Source organism: Fistularia commersonii, chromosome 15, assembly GCF_037954325.1.
Source record: "Fistularia commersonii isolate RoL2024-O1a breed Wild chromosome 15, RoL_Fcom_v1.0, whole genome shotgun sequence".
NCBI lineage: Eukaryota > Metazoa > Chordata > Actinopteri > Syngnathiformes > Fistulariidae > Fistularia > Fistularia commersonii.
In genome coordinates this window covers 10557906-10576429 of record NC_141298.1, presented here as the reverse complement: position 1 = coordinate 10576429, position 18524 = coordinate 10557906, and the positions used below count along the sequence as shown (strand labels likewise).

General features: G+C 43.8%; 2 protein-coding genes and 1 long non-coding RNA gene across 4 annotated transcripts in view; 1 reads left to right on the top strand and 2 right to left on the bottom strand.

Annotated features, from left to right (window-relative positions):
- Positions 1-79: 79 nt before the first annotated feature.
- Positions 80-5547, bottom strand: timm22 (translocase of inner mitochondrial membrane 22 homolog (yeast)). Its single transcript, XM_086160614.1, has 4 exons — positions 4637-5547; positions 3568-3764; positions 1351-1423; positions 80-1268 (listed from the first exon to the last, which is right to left on the bottom strand). Exons 1-4 carry the CDS (start codon positions 4893-4895, stop codon positions 1192-1194), a joined length of 606 nt encoding a protein of 201 aa, XP_086016740.1. The 5' UTR covers positions 4896-5547; the 3' UTR covers positions 80-1191.
- Positions 5548-5942: 395 nt separating this feature from the next.
- Positions 5943-9033, bottom strand: LOC147226474 (uncharacterized). The gene is made up of 4 exons (XR_015107211.1): positions 8984-9033; positions 6539-6772; positions 6146-6217; positions 5943-6066 (listed from the first exon to the last, which is right to left on the bottom strand). It is a non-coding gene; the product is annotated as an uncharacterized LOC147226474 (long non-coding RNA).
- The window catches only part of specc1 (sperm antigen with calponin homology and coiled-coil domains 1), a 58076-nt gene continuing 46213 nt past the window's right edge, over positions 6662-18524 (top strand). The window contains exons 1-2 of one of the 2 annotated variants that reach the window (XM_086160805.1): positions 6700-6760; positions 18299-18481. The gene's annotated coding sequence lies outside the window, so the exon portion shown is untranslated. Of the gene's footprint in view, positions 6761-18298; positions 18482-18524 lie in introns of both variants that reach the window. The other variant, XM_086160804.1, reaches the window with a different exon arrangement.

Genomic DNA, 18524 nt, shown 5'->3' with positions numbered 1-18524 from the left:
TAATTACAAAAGTGAAACTGATGGTGAACAGATTTTTTAAAATTTGATTTAATTTTATTTGAAAAACAGGCCCCTTAAGATAAAAATTAAAATAATATGGGTTACGTTAAGATGATGGTGTATTTTCCTGTCTTTCAAGCCAATTAGATGTTTTATTATGGTAAAAACGGTTATGATAACAGAACAAACCTGGTTCATTGATGTAATTTTTTTCATATTTTAATTTTCCTTACTGTATTTAACTTTTCTGACTTTATTCTTTGATGTACCGGGATGCCATCACAATTTAATCCCCCCCAGGGATCCATCACGTCATCGATCTATTACCGTGATTTTCAGAACCTAATCGGAATTTATACAGATATTATTCCCAATGAAAGCAATTGAATCTTTTCTGAACGAATCATTTAATACTGTCTCTCTTATTGTAATTTAAATAAAAAAAGCATACCCACCCAGTCAAACACAAAGAACTGCACTGAGGTACCACTGGGGTACCTCCAACACTCCATGCTAACATACAACACTGATGTCATATTTTTAGCTCATACATATATTTCAAGATTGTCAGTTTATTCTTAGTAACTTAACAATCCAATTCTGTACATATTACATCCATCTCATTTTGTATAAATAATATCAGTTCATTCCCTATATACATCTATTCCGATGCTGAGACCGCTGTTTTCCCCCAGGATTGATGCATTTTTTTATCTATCCATGTCAGTTATTGCACTTCCTGCCACAAATATGAACACCATCAACCATCAATTTTCCGGCACCTAATTTTGACTGTTCCTAAACAAGTTTTATCTCATAATCAAATACACAGTAAAATAGAATTCAGACTGTAGAACTTAACAAAAAAAAACTTTAATATGAATAATCCCATTCAGGATTAAGAGTCTGACTCATGACGTTCAACAAGATCAGTGTTTTGTTTTTCTCCAGTCAGGCAGTACAGAGACCTCTTTGGATTGTCAACATGGCGGTTAAAAAGAAGAATTCAGAAAAAACAAAGACTTGGCGTTTTCCGTCCAGTGTGGAGTCACGTGAAGAGCCGCCGAAGGAACCTGACGACCTGCGCTTGTTTTGACTCCTCCACGTGCTGGTGAAAGACCGCTACGCTTTCCCTCGCCCTGTGAGTCAGAGCCAGCTTGGTTTTTCAGTTCTTGGAGTTGCTCGCTGGCCTCACCGCAGGTAATACTCGATGGCGGCAGAGAAAGCGGCAAAGCCCCCACATCCCAGAACCCCTGCCTTCAGGCCGGCTGTGGATTGGAAAGAAAAAAATAAATAAAGTGCTTCCAGAAGAATGTTTAGGAGAAGAACGGACCCATTGGGACGACTTACCGCGAAATCCAATGGCTCCCCCGGTGACGCAGCCGCTGTAAACTGCATTCTTCCAGTCGGATTTGCCTCGGTGCTGAACAGCAAAACAGAGAGGTTAAAAGTTTAACGGAAGAAATTGTCTGTTTTGCACATGTTTTGCACCCCCCGTTCCCGCTCCAGCGAAGGCTCATGTGTTTTTCAGTGGCCAAATCCTCCCTCCCCCTTCGGACTTAAACACGCAAAACTACCCACAGTCAGTCAGAGCTGAAGAAGACTGCTGGATGAAGGTACGGTGATTTGAGCAGGGGAACATTTATCAGCCGCCATCCTCTGGAAGATGGAGCTCAACAGCAGGGGGCGCCAGAACATTACAATAGAAAATTCAGATTTATTCATTCATTCATCATCTATACCAGTGTTTCCCAACCTTTTTTGAGCAGTGGCACATATTTCACATTAGAAAAATCACACGGCACACCACCAAATAAATATGTCAAAAACAGTTTTTAACAAATTAGAATGAAACCGTAGTCTCAATTTACTTAGTGTGAAATGTAATATATCTAATATCTGTAGATTTGTCAAGTTGCAATGCAAATTTCCCACTGATATGCTACTTTTCCAGAACACTTCTTTGCAAAATCTGAAGACATGTCATCAATATGTCTGAAAATTGTATTATTTGAGAGACCTCGGGCTATTTCTTTATCAACGTCAGAGCCGAGCATCACTTCTACAATGATTTTGCCGGCAGGTAGTTTTAATGTTTTGCTACGGTGTGTGGCTGTTTGGATTTAGAGATGAGTTCAGCAAGTTTATTTCAAGCTCTCACTGCTTTCTCACTCGTCTTGGTAGTTTTCAACAATGCTGCCTGTTTTTTTACGCAGATACAAGTACTTTTTATTCTAAAAATGTATCACGCAAAGCGTCACTAATCACTCTGATACACAGATGCACAGGTTAATTCACTACCCGTTGCCATCGAATGGGCACGCTGCCCACATAGACATAGGAAGACACATTATTTGCGTAGGATAAATAATTTTTGGACCAATCAGGTGAAAGTGGGCATTTTTCCACGGCACACCTGATGATCTCTCACGGCACACTAATGTGCCGCGGCACAGTTGTTGGGAAACACTGATCTATACTGTTGCAATCAAGGCCGCATGGCAGCCTGAGCCAATCTCAGCTGCCACTGGGAGAGGGGCAGGGATCACGCTGGACACACGCATCACATACAACCATTCACCCTCTGATCCGCAAATCATCGAGGGCACAAATATGGCCCGCAATGTCATTTTATTTGGCCTGTGAGAACATCTTAAAAGGTCTGATTGTATTAAAATAAACAAGTCAAACGCGTGCATTGACCATAAAGACATTTCCCCTAACACGTGCCAACAAAGTTATCCGCCAAGTGACAACATCCTGCCATTAGATTGCAGTGTATCCAGGTCCATGCGATTTTCAACAAGTGGAATTGAGAAATACAAATGATCCCTAAATGTCCAGGTGGAGAAAAGTTGAAGCAGATGGACGGCTGTTTCAAGAAAGATGGGAAGGTGAATACATGTTTGTGTGTCAAGGAGAAATAATAGTATGAGGCAGTGTAGGTTGTCAAAGAGTACAATCTACGTCGTCATTTTGACACCAAACACTGAGCTGAGTAAGCCAAAGTTAGCCTTCCATAAAAACAACAAATCGTCCAAGAATTAAAAGCCAAACTACGATGACAGCAGTATGTGTTCACGAAAGCTGCATCCAAAAATAATGAAGCTGTGACAGCTGGCTTTGTAACAGAGCAACTAGTTAACGCTTTTTTTTTTTTTTTTTTTTTTTTAATAGATGCAAATGCATATGCAACATTCTGGATTTGAATGAGTAATAAATTCAGAGTTATTTAAAATTAAGGAGTAGTTACATTTATTTTTCATGACATGCGGTTACATTTAGTTACATTTATACTGTTACGGTTGCATGTGGCGCTTTGAGGGCAACCATTATGCTGATGTGGCCCTCGGTGAAAATGAGTTTGACACCCCTGCTGTAGGGTTTTGTTTCCCTGGATTCTCCTCTGACCTGGTCCTTTCTTAAAAGCTCTCAAAGCACAATATGAAGTTTTGTTCACACGACTGGCCCCAAACAGCCAGTGATTGTCAAGTGCAGTCGTAGCCCTAAAGACTCAGACTGATAAGACAAACACACACAAAATAAAGAGTAGAGGTTGCAACCTACCGATTCTATAATGCACTCTGTGCAGGAGAACATTGCGCCCACGATGGCAAAGTTCTTGGCGTAAGACATGCCCCTCTGGCCCATGTCTTTGAGGACCTCCCGTGCTGTTGGGGTCCTCAGCGGGTCTTTGGGGTCGAAGCCAACATTTGTGTCAATGCCGGCGGTGAAAACACCGAAAGCTCCTCCGAGGACAAATCCTGTGGGAAAAAAAGGGATTAATATCTTTTATGGGTGCAAAGCTTGTTGCATTGACATTAGTGGAGGTATAAATGTTTCCAATTTTAGCAAAAAAAATTCATATTAAGAGCCAGCTCTATGAGTTGGGTTAATGATATCACAAAAACATAAGAAAGATAATTCTTCTCTGCTGTTGAGGAAAAATACTACTTGAAAACTTGAAGAATCTGTCAGAAAATCAGTAGAGTCTCCACAGTGTAGTAGGTGATGTCTAGTATGCGCTACTTACTAACTTGAACACACGTCTTTATTTGTTAATTAGTGAATTCTGATGGGAGGGCAGATAGATAGTATAACGAGTGATTGTGGATGATCATAAGTGTTGTTGTTGTTTGAGTAACATTTAGGATCATTTCAGAAACAGAAATACATTACTGATCCCGAAGGAAATTGTGTGGTCCCAGGTGCTCCACACAGAGAAATAAAAATTAATAATATAAGAAGATAAATAACAATGATAAAATACAAGCGGTGTCAGGGTTTAGATTTTGTCTTGGAATATACCATTGTTGCTATATCATTTCGTGACATAATTGTGTTACTATTCATTTGAATTCTACGACTGTCACCCGAACAATAGGAAATCATTGAGAGTATTATTATTTTTTTGTTTAAATTATTAAGCGTTTGTCAGGACTTATTTTTGCCCTTTACTGTTTAGGTGTCAAGCTATTCGCTGCGTGGTTCGGTCCAAAAAAATTGTCCCACCATAACTGGGCGGAGCGATTGGATAATTGATCTAAAAACGCCTGAAACCAACTGATAACCGCAGGCAAGATGAGCACCTACATAAAATAAATGTTAAGCACAAATAAATATCGCCATAGCTGACCTCCAACGCAGGCCAGGAGGGACTTGAAGGCGCAGCTCTCCATCCCCCGCTCGATCATCTTCTGCTCGTCGCTCTTCGGAGGCACCGGGAGGCCCCCCATCACCCCCGGGCTCAGATCCTTGATGGGCCTCTTGTCCCCGATGAGATGGTCCAGGATCATGCTGTACTGGAGAGGCGGGCTGTCCATGCCCGGGGCGGCCGCGGGAGAACCGGTGCGGTCGGAGCCAGCAGCGTCCGCAACACCCGTGGAGGCGGCCATGTTTCTCAATGACGGGATTCGAGGTAAATGCGGGCTAAGCGCGCACGGCAGCAGATTCTTCAAATATATGCCTCAGCGAAAAGCAACAAAAATATTTAAATTACATTCATACATGTATATAAGAACAAAATAGTGTTTATGTGACACGGAATATTTAAATCAACCCTTTGCTTTTTTTAGTAGTCGTGTGTGGCTTTCTCATCAGCACTTTCGACAAAATTCCACCTATGAGTTGAGCTAATTTAAAATAAGATAGACTTTATCTATCCCCATCGGGGGAATTCTTTTGTCACAGCAGTAAAATAAATATGAATATAAATGTAAATAGAGAGACAATTAGACGATGGCAAAAGACATCCACAAATAAATAGACAGTAGAGAGAACAACTACAAAAACATCAAGGATAAGAATAGGGGGGGACAGTAAGGGTGAAAATAGACAACCAAAACGACAACAGGGATGGGAACATAAACAGAGTGACAGTAGCAATGACAAAAATAAACCAAAATCGTCAGGATGTGATGGGGTGATACCGTTGTCGACCCAGCTTTTAGAATATAATGACTTGACATTTTAAGTCGTAGCGTTAATATGTCACAGTCAGCCTAAAGTGAGTGAAACCTTAAAATTATGTATGAATAGCATCTACCAATGTAATTAATTATTGAGGGTACACTTTAATATTGAAGATAATATTTGTACCTTTTGTGAAGACAACATTGAAACCACTGACCATGCATTTTTCTCATGCGAAAAAGTACAGGGCTTTTGGGCTAAAACTCAAAAATGGGTTAAAGACAATTTTCCATCGTCACCAGTTTCCTACTCAAGAGATGACATAACATTTGGTTTACTTTTAAGGAACAAAAGAGATCAACTATGTGTCGATGTTATTTTGGCCTGGCCAAGTTCTGCATCTACAAAAACAGAAGGCAAAAGTGTTCCCCCAACTTTATGTTATTTATAAACGATTTTGAATTTCATAAAATATCCTTAAAACTTATGGAAAAATCCCAAAACCAAAAAATATACAGTTTGATGTCTGAGATTCCTTGTGAACCACCAAGTTAAATACATGTTATACTCCCCTTGCCCAACTCAGATGGCTCGGACATGTCCTCCGAATGGACCAGGACTGCATTCCTAAAGTAGCCCTGAGATGGACCCCACCTGGAAAGAGGAAACTAGGAAGGCCAAAAACAACCTGGCGGGGAACTGTGATCTCAGAACTAACGATGGCAAACCTTACATGGGGCGAAGCACAACATACTGCACAGGACAGGACCAGATGGAAGCAGATAGTCGAGGCTTTATGTTCTACCTGGAACGAAGAGGATTAAGTAAGAAAGTAAGTATATTCCCCTTGTAGGTTTTTTTTAAATTTTATTTTATTTATCTATCTATTCATTTAATTATTTTCTTTTACTTTCTTTTTCTTTAGCATTAAACATTTCTCACAAACCTTTAACAATGTTAACTTCTGATTACATACAGAACTAATGTCCTTTGCTTCCTCATCCCCGGTTGTTTCATTGACATTCGATTCTACCTTGGCATGTTTATTTATACATATGTATATTTGGTTATGCTATTTGTGTTCAAAAAATAAATAAATAAATAAATAAAAAAAAATAAACAAAACCTTAGAATGACGTCACGTCGCCGGGTGGGGGGAAAAAACTCGCTTTCCCAGAATCCTCGGCGGACAATGCGCCAAAACAAACCCGCTTCACGCGCTCCACCTAACGGCCGGCGCGCGGCCACAGCGGCGGTGATGACTCCTCAGTGACTCGCGCGCCCGAGGCGGCAGCGGCAGCATCCCGGCTGGAACAACGGCAGCGTCCACCGCCGCCGAACGGAACAGGTGAGCAAACGTCTGATTTTGAAGGAAGAAAAAGTATTTTTCTTTAGTTTCCGACCGTTTATACGTCTCGACGCCGGTGTTTAAGCGACTCACTTGCCGGCTGCGTGGTGGTTGGCGGGGAGGGGAGAAACGCGGCCGGTTTGTTAGCGTTAATAGCCACAACAAGGTGTTCACGTTAATTATCGCTAGACAGACACTCGGCGTCAGCCCTCTAAAATACCACTCGCTGGACTCTCATTAATTTCTCTAACATTTTTTAAATGTCTTGCGGGAGGAAAGGCATAATGAAGGACGTACACTTATATATTCTGGACGTGGCTTCACGGTAGTCACCCTACGGGTTGGACCGCGGCGGCTCACGAGCGCAACGCCGCTCGACCAATCAAAACCTTTTGATTTATAATCGAATAGTTGCATTGCAATTGACTTCCGGTTTTGTTGTTTATATTACTGCAGTCTTCCAGGAGATTCTGTGCCGTATGACCATCTAACTAGTTTTGTGAAGGTGGTTTGGGATTGCGTTTTTTGTTTAAGATGCTTGGGATGGAACTGCGTTGCGGGAAGGAGGTCCAGGGAGATGTATGGATGGAGGGAAAGAGGACATGAAGTTAGTTGGTGCAGAGAGGAGAGGGTTGGGTGGAGGTAGTTGATTCGCTGCGGCGAACCCTGAAGGGAGCAGCCGAAAGGAAAAGAAGTCGTCTAATAGAGCACAGAGACTTAAAAATGCTGTCAGTTCTCATTGTTACAACCCCCCTTCTTTTTTGTGTGGAACCCAAACCATTTATTTTCATTCATGTCTCTCTCTCTCTCTCTCTCTCTCTCTGCCTCACACATACACACACACGCATGCATGCATCATACATCGCCCAATGTTATAGCAAGTCATGTATATCTATGCATATGCTGATTCAGATCTTTCCACACTTCTGGGTTAACACTATGGTAGACATAATGCATTAACTTTGACTTGCAGTCAAAAACATTTGAGTCCATCTCACTGTGTGTTCTCACTTGAACTCAAACGCTCCTAATTCTCCCCCCAAAAGAGGACATCAGAGGCTCTCAGCGGCTGATAAGACCCTTAATGTGGTTATCTAAATAATGCGCATGTTGATTATTACTTTACATAAAATGCGTTTGAAGCAGTGAACTGTCTCCTCCCATATCTCAATTTACCATTAAACATCTGCCGCTCATATTTTCCCCCCGGACAATGGCATGCAGGCGAATGAGGACGAATTTAACATTAGCTGCAGGTTTCCCTTTTGTTATGAGTAAGGCTTGCATTTCACATCTTAAAGCCACGGTTGTAAGTTATGTTTATTTGTTTTCTTTACCGCAGATCGCCTGGTTATGTCTCCCCTGTCAGCACAGAGTCAAGTAAAGGAGTCAAACGGCTCTCTGTTGATTTTAGTCTAATTCCTGTTCATGTCTATATGTCTTTTAACGCCTCAGCCAGCCAGCCAGTCTGAGTTAACCGCTGTGTTCTTCAATTCTTGCCACGTAACACTGGCTTGTAAACCGGACGACTTTCCTAAAGAGTGATGGATGGTTGAATAATAAACCATTGCTATTTTAGTCACGACCCACTGTGAAATAATGACAACATGTCTAGTTAAGTTGTCATGTATCCTAATTGCAGAGTTTATGTTGCAGTCTTGTGTTTATAGGAGTCAGTCATGCAGTGGAACATGCGTGGATCCAATGGGGAGAGACCAGCTGGGCAACAAATGACAGCTTTCCCTGTCTTCCATTCCTTTTGATAATGCCAAGGGGAAGGAGGGTAGAAGTATGCGCTCGGCAGCAGCCACTCATGATGTAGGCAGCGGGAATGTTATTTGTAAGGGAATTACAGTCTTTGTTTTTCTCATGGTTAACCATCCAAATCGGGTAAAATGCTCTGAGCTCAGTCTTTGGCCTGGTGTTCAAGGCAAGCTGCTCTGTGCACAAGAGCAATTTATAACACAGGCAGTGTGAACCATCGAGTGGTACAAAATAGTTACATCCTGCGAGATGAAATCCATTTTATGAATGAATGCAATGCGAGAAGCTTTATGTCCTCCTTGTGTTATCTAAGCTCTGTGCATGTTTTTCCACTTTACTGCAAAGAAACATCTGTAAAAGCTGGAGGGACCGACATCTTTACCGCCTTTCAGACTGTCTACGTATGATTTATTACATAAATTTGTATTTCTCGTCCACGGAACCTACAGCAGATCTTACCTGAACTTGATACTCAGCGTGTCCTTGTAGAGTTGCAGCTGTGAATCCCCTCAGTGATATTTATTTATTTATTGGTCCCCCGCGCTCATCCTCTGTTCAAGCCATTACCCAGGCTGCCCCCGTCATTTCTTTGCTATTTATAGCCAGAGGTTATCTGGGGAGCCCCCTCCCTCCAGCTGGAAGGAGGTGGCACAGCTTGCGTTCTAACTTATCCCGGTATACTGAGCTCTCACTGCGTCGAACTGAGGTGTATGCGATTGTGTAACGCCCCAAAGGGAAGTCAAGTTCTACTCTCACCGCTGTCACACACCCCGAAATATCCCCCCTGGCGTTGCAGGTGCCCTGAATTCACTTTAATTAAGGACACACTGCGGGGCTGTAAGTGGGAAATTAGGAGGTGAACCCACCATGCACGTGCTGTGACTTATTGGAGGGAGGGTTAACTGAATTTGGAGTGACCTCTTCCAGCCGAAGTAGGAAGGATAAAGGCAGATGGGTATCAGAGCGGCATTGCCCTTCAATGCTGACTGCTTTGTTCAAGGGATTAGCTGGATCTCACACCCTCTACTGCAGGGGGGGAACCCACCATCATGGTGGACTGCAGACATTGATCTGGGTCTAAGGTCTTATTTCCTCAAAACGGCCTTGTTCGAGGTTAACCGGAGAGAAATACATGTGCAAAAACAGAACACTGCATCTGTTTTGATAGAATATGATACGAGTCACAATTGCGTTGGTAAGGATAATATTCGCATTTGATTTTCACTGATATATTTTTAAGTGACTATCGGATTTTTACAGTGGTTGGTTCCCAAGTATCCTGTTTTTGTCTGGAGGTAATGATTGGGCTTCAAAGCCAAAATAATCACAGCGTCTGTATAGATATATGCTTTCACAGAAAAGGTGTTTATACAGAGTTTGATGATAGACAGAGCCCGGCCATGTCAACTTTTAGTGGGAAAGAAGGGAGGGAGGACTGGATTGGAGGTTATCAGCTGAAGAGGGGAGCCCAGGGTTCTTTCAGTCAAGCAATGCAATCATTTAAAGCAGAGCGAGGCAAAGACCATAGGACCAAACATAAACATGCAGATGTTGACAGCCCAGTATTTCACTCAAAGAGAATAAATGATCTTTCTGAGCTATTCATAATACGAAGACTGGGAATTGATTATAGTGAGACACAACACAGAAGCTGCTGCCAAACTTATCAATGAAATACTGGGGGAAAATATTCCGTGCGTGTGTGCGTGTGTGCGCGTGCGTGTGTGCGTGCGCGCCCACATGCACGTCTGTGTGAAACTCAAGAGACCTACAGATAAGGGATTTAAAAGTTATTAATGTCACAACCTGATCATTAAACCATGAAAGCAGCGTCCGTCACCAGTGACCGACGAACTGAATGGAGGAATTGTTCAGCTGTGTCAATCAATAACCGGCTAACTTATTTTCTGCTGCAGTATCTGGGAAATACATTTTAAGAGGATCAAATGGCACCAGGCACCAGGCAGAATCCTCAAGTGTTTCAACTGATCTCTTAATCAGACATGATTCAAGTTCACAAACTACAACATGACTGAAATGGTCTTATCTCTTATTTCCCTTTGTACCATGTTAGGGCTATAGCCTAAGTTAGCATGGTGACATGTCCTGTTAGAAAGGTGAGGCGCCTAAAAGATTCCTTCACTTGTTCACATCGAGGTCTGATTGGTTGTAAATGTGACTGACAAGCGGGTAAAAGTCTGCCCTGCTACTGTTTGCAGCATAATAATCTGAATTGCAGCAACTGTCCGGTGCTCTTTGGGGTTTTTTTCATGCTGCTCGATTGCCGTCCGCCTCTTTCCAAATGTCATGAGCGGGATACAATGGCCCTCCTTTATGAAACAAAAACAGACAAGAGCCTGAATGCAACATGATTTGAGCTAAAGATCTGCATACATCAATTTTTACCCGAGGAGATGACAGGATCCGCTCTTGCCTCGGAAGTGCAGTAGTAAGTCTGTTTAGATGGAGAAATATCATAAAATGAAAACTCCTGACTGGCCGGTCAACCTCTGCTGCCAAACAGCCATCATTTTATGAATATGAGGCAATGGCAAAATAATGTTTAAGTGGCTCAAATCATTGAAATGTAATTTATTCCTTAAAAATTTACTTTAACTTCATTGAACAAACAGGGTGCATAGTTTTTATGATTATTTTAATTTGTCTTTGAGGGCCTTATAATCTACCAAGTTTTTATTTCAAATTTCACCCCTTCAGTGTAAAGTAGACAGACACTATTGTATTTCCATGGCATTGAGAGATGAGACCATGAAGCAAAAACAGGTATTCAAGCCTCAGCCAGGGATTTTCCTATTTATTTTTCCAGACTGCGTTCTCCCAACTTTGATTCAATTGTCATGCTGACGAACAGAATGACTGTGGACCATCGAACCTGTGATGTCAGTGTTTCTGCTTCCAGCTCTGGAAAAATGCACCAATTTCTCTTGAATACTTGAATGGCCCTTCGCTGTCTGTCCGATAGTTTTAGTTCACCCACTCTCCTCTGTCATATACTTTGTAGCTGGGTAACGTGACTGTGGACATTTACTTAACATTCTTTACGGTCAAAGGAGGAGAAATGCCGATGAGATGCCAAAAAGTTGCTCCTGTTGGTACAGATTCTATCTCTGCCTGTCAGAAACTGAATATAGAAAATATCAGGGTGTGACATTTTCAGCTGCTGCATCGACCGGATGCTGATTATTCTTGTGGTGGGATTGGTTGGTGATGAGCATGAACCTTGTCGGTAGATGATTTTGACACTTGGCGCTGGTTCGTGTGTCGGATTGATAAATGAGAGCGCTGTCTATCTCCAGCTTTGCTTTTTCACCACAGAACATTTGATTCATCTTGAGTCTTCCTCAATTGATCGTTCTGTTTGTTTTTAACTTCTGCGCCCAAAACATTCATTGTCTTCTCGGTGGCCAACTTCGGGAAAGCCTGACGTGACAAGGGGAAGTACCCACTGATGTGCGCCCTCTCCTAGCTTTGCGACAACAGCACCTCTTTTTATTTTCTTTAAAAAGCAGAATGTGCTGAACAACCTCCAAGAGACCCGAGGAGCGTCCGGAGCCTTGGCTATAAAACCAGAGGCGGACGGTGGAAAGCGGTGTCCCCGGTGTCGTGGGCGTAATTCGCTCGGAACAGATGGCAGCATGAAGACTCCCATGACAAGCTGATGCTCCTCGTGCGAGTAGAAAGAAACGGTGGAAACAGTGTTCTGGGGCCCGCCATTCTCTCTACATGTGTTTACCTCATTATTCGAAATGTTGGCTCGGGACTCTGGTAATCGGCTCTCTTGAACAATATGACCATTTCGACGGTGTGAATGTTGATGTTCTCCTTCGTACGAAGCAGGGCAGCTTTCACACCTCAAGCCCGTGGATCTCAGAAAATATTCAACACTGTTGCTATTTTTTTCTGCTGCGGTCTGCCATCTCTGCTCCTAAAGCCTCCGTGAGGGAGAGAAATCTACGATCTGAGAAGAAAGAGTTATTATGTGCACCCAAGAGGCAAGGCCTGGCCAGCATACATTTGGGTTGGCATGTCCTTTGCCGAGGTGGAGGAGGCCCTAATTGGGAAGATAAGAGGAGATTGACCGATTTGGGGCAAGTATGGATGCGGCTTCTGTTCAGAGCTAGACTCATTGCAGGATCCAGATGTTTCACACTGCCGTTTGCTACCGGCCTCCTTCGCGTTGTCAGGTTAATGTCTCCAAGGGTTCGCCCCTCAAGCATTCTCTTTAGTAAGGTCATCGGGGAAAAGTGCGTAGCACAGCACAACAATGCAGTCACTCTTGCTTAGTGTGTGCTGTCAAAGAAGGCACCATATCTTTTTTTCATCTCTGTCTTTGTAACTCAGGAACGTTCAGGAAACCGAGCACATACTTGACAAGCATTGCAGTCTACGTCAGTGGCTACCAGGAATGTTACCTCTGCTGCTGCTATAAATGGGTCATCTGGACCACGTTTTGAAGCAGAGATAGATTTTTTTTTCAGTTGACCCGACTGCAGTCTGAGAGCCTGACAGAAGCTCTGCTCTTATTGAGTTATCTCATCTAAGTAAACAGGATGAGCGGGTCTGCATTTGAAAAGTTAATGTTTGCTCTGAGGTAGAAGGAGACTGTCAGGTCCCTCATACGACAAACGTGGCGCACACACCCACAAAGGGAACAGAATAGTTAGCATATGACAAGTTTAGATGCAGAGAAAGACAGTTTGGAGCTTCTGCTGTATTTCCGAAGCTTTATTTCTCTAAGGCTTTAGTATTCCGATGGTCTTTTATGGAATATTGCTCAACTGTTTTATTTTACATGATTAATTTTCCACTTGTTTCACGTGGATGCTTTGCTACTGCTGTTTGTGGAGGCGGCCCAGTCAGGGAAGCGTGCAGCCTGGCCGGCAGACAGGAAATCAACCGGGGTTTTGGTTGCAGTGTGGCTCTGACTGTTTATCAGACAAGAACTTTGACACTGTCCGAGACGGAAGTTTGGCCCTCCAGGGAGCCCGTCCCTGAGAAAGATGAAACCAGTTTCAGCGGATGAAATATGCATGAAGACGACTCCTCAGCTGCTATTACCATGTGGCTGGCCGCACACATGATGGACAGCTGTGACCACCGTGAGGTGGCACCGTCCACGGCAAGACAAGTGTCACGACCGCCAGGAACTACCTCCTGAAACCCAACCTTTTTTCCAGTGACAGTCTAAAGTATAGTGTAAGTGTATACTAGTGTATAGTGTCGTGTTGGAGCGGAGGGAATATTTGATTTTGCATTGCCAACCCCCAGCGTACGCTGGACTCCATCATGGACATGACCATTTTTGAAGAGCTGCACAGCTGGTGTCAAGTCAGTGCAGGAGTATAACCTTCAAATCCTTTTGTCCTCAAACAGTAATTACAAGTTCTTTTTTCTAAATGCGCATTCGTATCTTGCCACAGAGCTGCCGAGGATGAGTTTCTGCCTCTTGTTCACCCTTGTCAGGTTCTTCTTACATCATTTCTCCGTAAGGGGACAGCACGTCAGATTAACGGGAAAAATTGTGAAATGTGAAAGCAGTGTGATTTTGTTTCAGAAATGTTTTTGGGAGCAAAAATCACATTACCTCCTCTCAAATGTGAATGATGACTGTTATTGAACCAGGATCCCACACTAAGCACTTTCTTGTTTTTTTATTTTGAGGAATGCGAAGCTCCAAACGGAGCTAATTTATGCACAACAAAAATACAAATTTTGAACACAGCACTTCTTCCTTTGCGCTGCTCCCGTCTTATCTCATCCTGAGCAAACGGAAACTGATAAAAGCAGCCGCCCACATCATATCATTTCATATTCTGATGCTGAGAAGTGTTTTTGTTTCTAAGTATGACTGCTGAATACCCACCAGGGTTTTTTGCCGCATTACTTAGCACGCAGGGAGTCAGAGAAAGACAGAACAAGCCAAATAGAGGTTGAGCTATCTCTGGGAGATCTTTAAACTTTTGTAGTTCTCAGTCATCTATAGCCCGTCAGCATTGAGTCTTTTGGTGCTCTGGGGAGGAGAATGAAGGTAGAGAAGAGGCCAGTCTGTCATAATGCTGATGTGATTCAAACCCAGAACTTTCCCTCTGTGAGGCTTCGAGTGGGGAAAAAAAAGAAAACTCGAACCAGCATCAACACATAGCAGCAGCTCGCCGAATTATATTTGCTCCAAATGTCATATGCCGCCTAGCATGAAAGTGCGCTGCCATTCTTGGAAAGACGTTTTGTCCTTCTTTTGTGTGAGCTTCACATCTCCTCAAACCAGAGGGGAACCCAGGGGGGAGTCCAGAGACCGTCTCGCAGCATGGGGCCAATCCCACATTCTTCCTGCTTCGTTTTAGCTGAGATAATGGCTTTGAGCACCACCCCTAAAGGCCCAGATGCCATGCAGATGCTTCAGATCCGCTGACGTGGTCACACACACACACACACACACACACACACACAGTTAACACATTAACGCATACATGTACTGTAAGACTCACAATATTTTCACAGACAGGGCAGACTTAGTCAATACTTTGTGAAAAATATAGTGAAACCGGTTTATATGTTTGTGGAGCAGCACTTGTAGGCTCAGGAGCAGATGTTGGAATTGCCATGAGGGTAATGTGGTTTAGATGGTAGACAATATGTTAAAACAGAAGTTGGATCATCTCAGCTTTCAGAAGGTTAGGGTTTTTTGCCACCATACATTTCAGGTGTTGCCCAGAGATGTTACTCAAGTAATCCCCGATGCTCTGTCCAGGGCAAGAAGGTTTCAGAGTGGATCCTACCAAAATCTCCCGGATCCTGTTTGCATGCACCACAATTGCAACTTGGCATTGACTCTGCAACCCGCCATCATCTCCCCAGTGTTATTACAACATTACAGTTCTGATCATAGTCCTCCAAACCGTCCATTGTCAAAGGGTAATGAAAGTATAAGCGCCGCTTCCAGTTATAAGGTGGAAAGAGCAGTATTTTTAGCCTCGCACTTGGCTGAATCACCGTCGTCACACACTGTGCAGTAGCATCCCGTGCAGCGTGCGCGTGCATGTGTGGAGAGTCTGAGTCAGTGCTCTTTCCTGTGGATGGAAGCAGGAGGAAGGAGGTGCCTCCGACGCAGCTGCTGCTCCTGCTAATGGTTCTGTCAATCCACTCGGCCTCGTGTATCGGACAAATTCCCCTTAGAGCCACCTCAACTGGAGAGCATGGATTTATGTCTCCTCATTATTTATTCATAGCGGCCTCTTTTTGTGAAGCTGCGGTCTGTCAGTGGTTTCCTCGTTTGACGTCTCTGGTGTTTTAATTAATTCGGAAGTTATTGGCAGAACAGAACTGTGTTCTGGGAGACACCGGTGCATCCGAAACCCAGGGTATGATTAATTCTTTGTACTGAGACTCCATGAATAAACAGATATAGCCCATTTAAATGAAGATAGCATGAAAAGGCTGCATTTTCCTTTTTCGGCCATCATAGCTCTTCTTCCTTTCTATTATCGCTCGACTATGTTTAACTTTCGAATCAAAGGTGAGCTGTGAGATAGTCCCGGATTATGTGCAGATAAATGTGCTTAAATCAGGGTTTCAGGCACCTCGTGTTGAAATGTAATTTGTACGTGCTGGGCAGGTATGTGGTCTCTATGATGGCTCACGCCTTGGCCTCGTTCACGCTTCCTCTTTTAGATACCAATAAACCACAGAGATGGGGAAGCTGAACTGGAGAGAGTGGATAAACAGCAGCGTCAGGTGATACCATGTCTAATGAGCGACTGCTAAAGGCCATGGGGGCCCGTGGCGCGAAGTGCCTCTTTGTTTTCCCTCCGGTGCTGGTTAAACCTCGACCGGCGAGTCTGCAGGTGAGGCCTGGCCCAGCCTATCCCAGCTCAGCACACTCCAACCCCCCAAACTTAGCGTATGATGACTTCCTGTATGATTTGGAATAAAGAGGAACTGAGTACCCATCCCCTTTGTGCCTCTGAGTGCTGCAGAACCATCCCTAGTGAAGGATGTCTGAAGGGAAGGTCAATGTGAATATATGGATCAGCTGCTTTCACCTGTTGATACTTGTGCCTTCCTAGATAATTGGACTTGATACGTGACGCCTACACTGCCATCAAAGTTGATATTTGGTCGTGATGTCAGGTGACCTCAGCTCAAGGTCAGAGCTTTACTTCAAGCTGGGCATGTGACATCTGATATTGAGCGGCTGGAAATGGCTCTCTCATTTAAATGTCATCATTTCAGTGTCCACACCTGGTGACATTTGAACTTATTTTGTGAGCAGAATGGTCTTTGCTGTTTTCAGCAGACGTTCATTGTCGAGTCTGACCTCTTTAGATATTATATTGACCTGATTAACAACTGGCTTTCCTCACACCTGGCACAAAAATAGTAACTTGGCTGTTTTGCATCAGCAAAATATTTTATTTTCCTCCAAAATAACCGTATGTGCGGCAGCTCCAGAGATGGAGCACTGGCCAGTCTCCAGTTAGAAATAGAAAACCACCTTCAAATGTGCCTGCCGCTCGGTGCCGATCCAGATAATCAACAGTTTCTGTGATCAGCCTTGAGGAGACATATGGGTTTGATCATTTTCAGATCGGCTCCTCATTCATTCCAATGGAATTTTCGGCTTTTGTTGTTTCGGTTGCATTGGGGATTTGAGAGCCACTCCGCACTCGTCCTGACAGGCGGCCCACCTCCGGTTATCTACGTCGTCGTGGAGATTTTGGGAAACTAGCGGCGCCTGCCTTGATTCAGCCCTGCTCGTGAACCACTGTTTTTGCAGTAACATTTCAGAAATAAATCTGAATCAGAAAAACTACAACATCTTAATGTGGCCGTTAGTTCCAAATATCACACACATACACATGTATTATGTGAGCAATAACTGCGAAAAATCACGGGTATAGAACCTTTTTTTTCCCCTCCTTTTTAAATTACAAGGCTAACGTCAGCAAAGTGAATTCCTGCACGGTAGCTTTACTGACTCAGGAGATTCAGGCGCCCGCAGTGAGCGGTCAAAATCTGTATCTACAGCAGGGTGTTAAACGGTAGGTGGTGCCGTTCAAAGAGAACCCTGAACTGTTCCTCAACTCGGCGGAGCCCCCGTTTTAAAGAGCAGATGTTGTGGCGGAGGAGGGGCGTGGTCGGACCGCGGCCGCTCGCCACAATCCGAAGCCTGTTTCACCGGGTGCCAGAGCGCAGGACGCTCCGTGCCCACATGCTCCACGGCCTTGGCGTGCCATCCGCTGTGGGATCCAAATTAGACTACTATGGCGAGAGCATAAAATTCTGGCCCTCCCTCATATTAAGAAGTGTTTTTGAGACAAGGGATGGCTTTGTCGGTGTCTGCAGCCGAGGCTGGCGTGTATAGAAATATATTTCTCATGCAGTTGTCATAAATCAGTTTCTTATTTTGCTTGTATCCGCCGCGGTGAGTCACACACAAACATCCCCTCTCTCTGAAGCTGCCGCCACACTTGGTTCGCAGACTTGAGGCTGGGATTCGATTAAATTCAAACTCGCACTCTAAAATTACATTCAACTGCAAAAAATTCAAAACAATCACCCATTTTAGCCCCGTAGTCTAAAGTCAGCTCTCTTCCTGGAGTTCTTTATTTAAAAGTCAGTGAGAGGATGAAAATGCCTGGGGCTTTTACCCGGCCTCTCCCTCTCCCTCTCTCTTTCTCTCTCTCTCTCTCTCTCTCTCTCTCTCTCTCTCTCTCTCTCTCTCTCTCTCTCTCTCTCTCTCTCTCTTTATGAGAGAATGGAAGTGGCAGCGGCACACACAGCTCGGCGGCTGGCAGCGTGCAGCACTTCCTCATCCTGGTCACCGTAGCGAGGTGCACTGTTGCTCCTTGCCGCTGGGTTTTGTCAGTGCGAAAGGGCGGATACATTGGTCATTCGTGCTTCCGGGCTGGCTCCAGGACAACCTCCGGTACTGAACACGTGAGTGTGCTGCTAAACTTTTTAATTTTTTTAATTTAATTTT

Coding starts and splice junctions, on each gene's coding strand:
- timm22 (XM_086160614.1), bottom strand. CDS start 4,895: ATGGCCGCCTCCACGGGTGTTGCGGACGCTGCTGGCTCCGACCGCACC. Junction 1,424..3,567: donor CAGAGTGCATTATAGAATCG/GTAGGTTGCAAC, acceptor TTTGCTGTTCAG/CACCGAGGCAAATCCGACTG. Junction 1,269..1,350: donor GGGAGCCATTGGATTTCGCG/GTAAGTCGTCCC, acceptor TCCAATCCACAG/CCGGCCTGAAGGCAGGGGTT.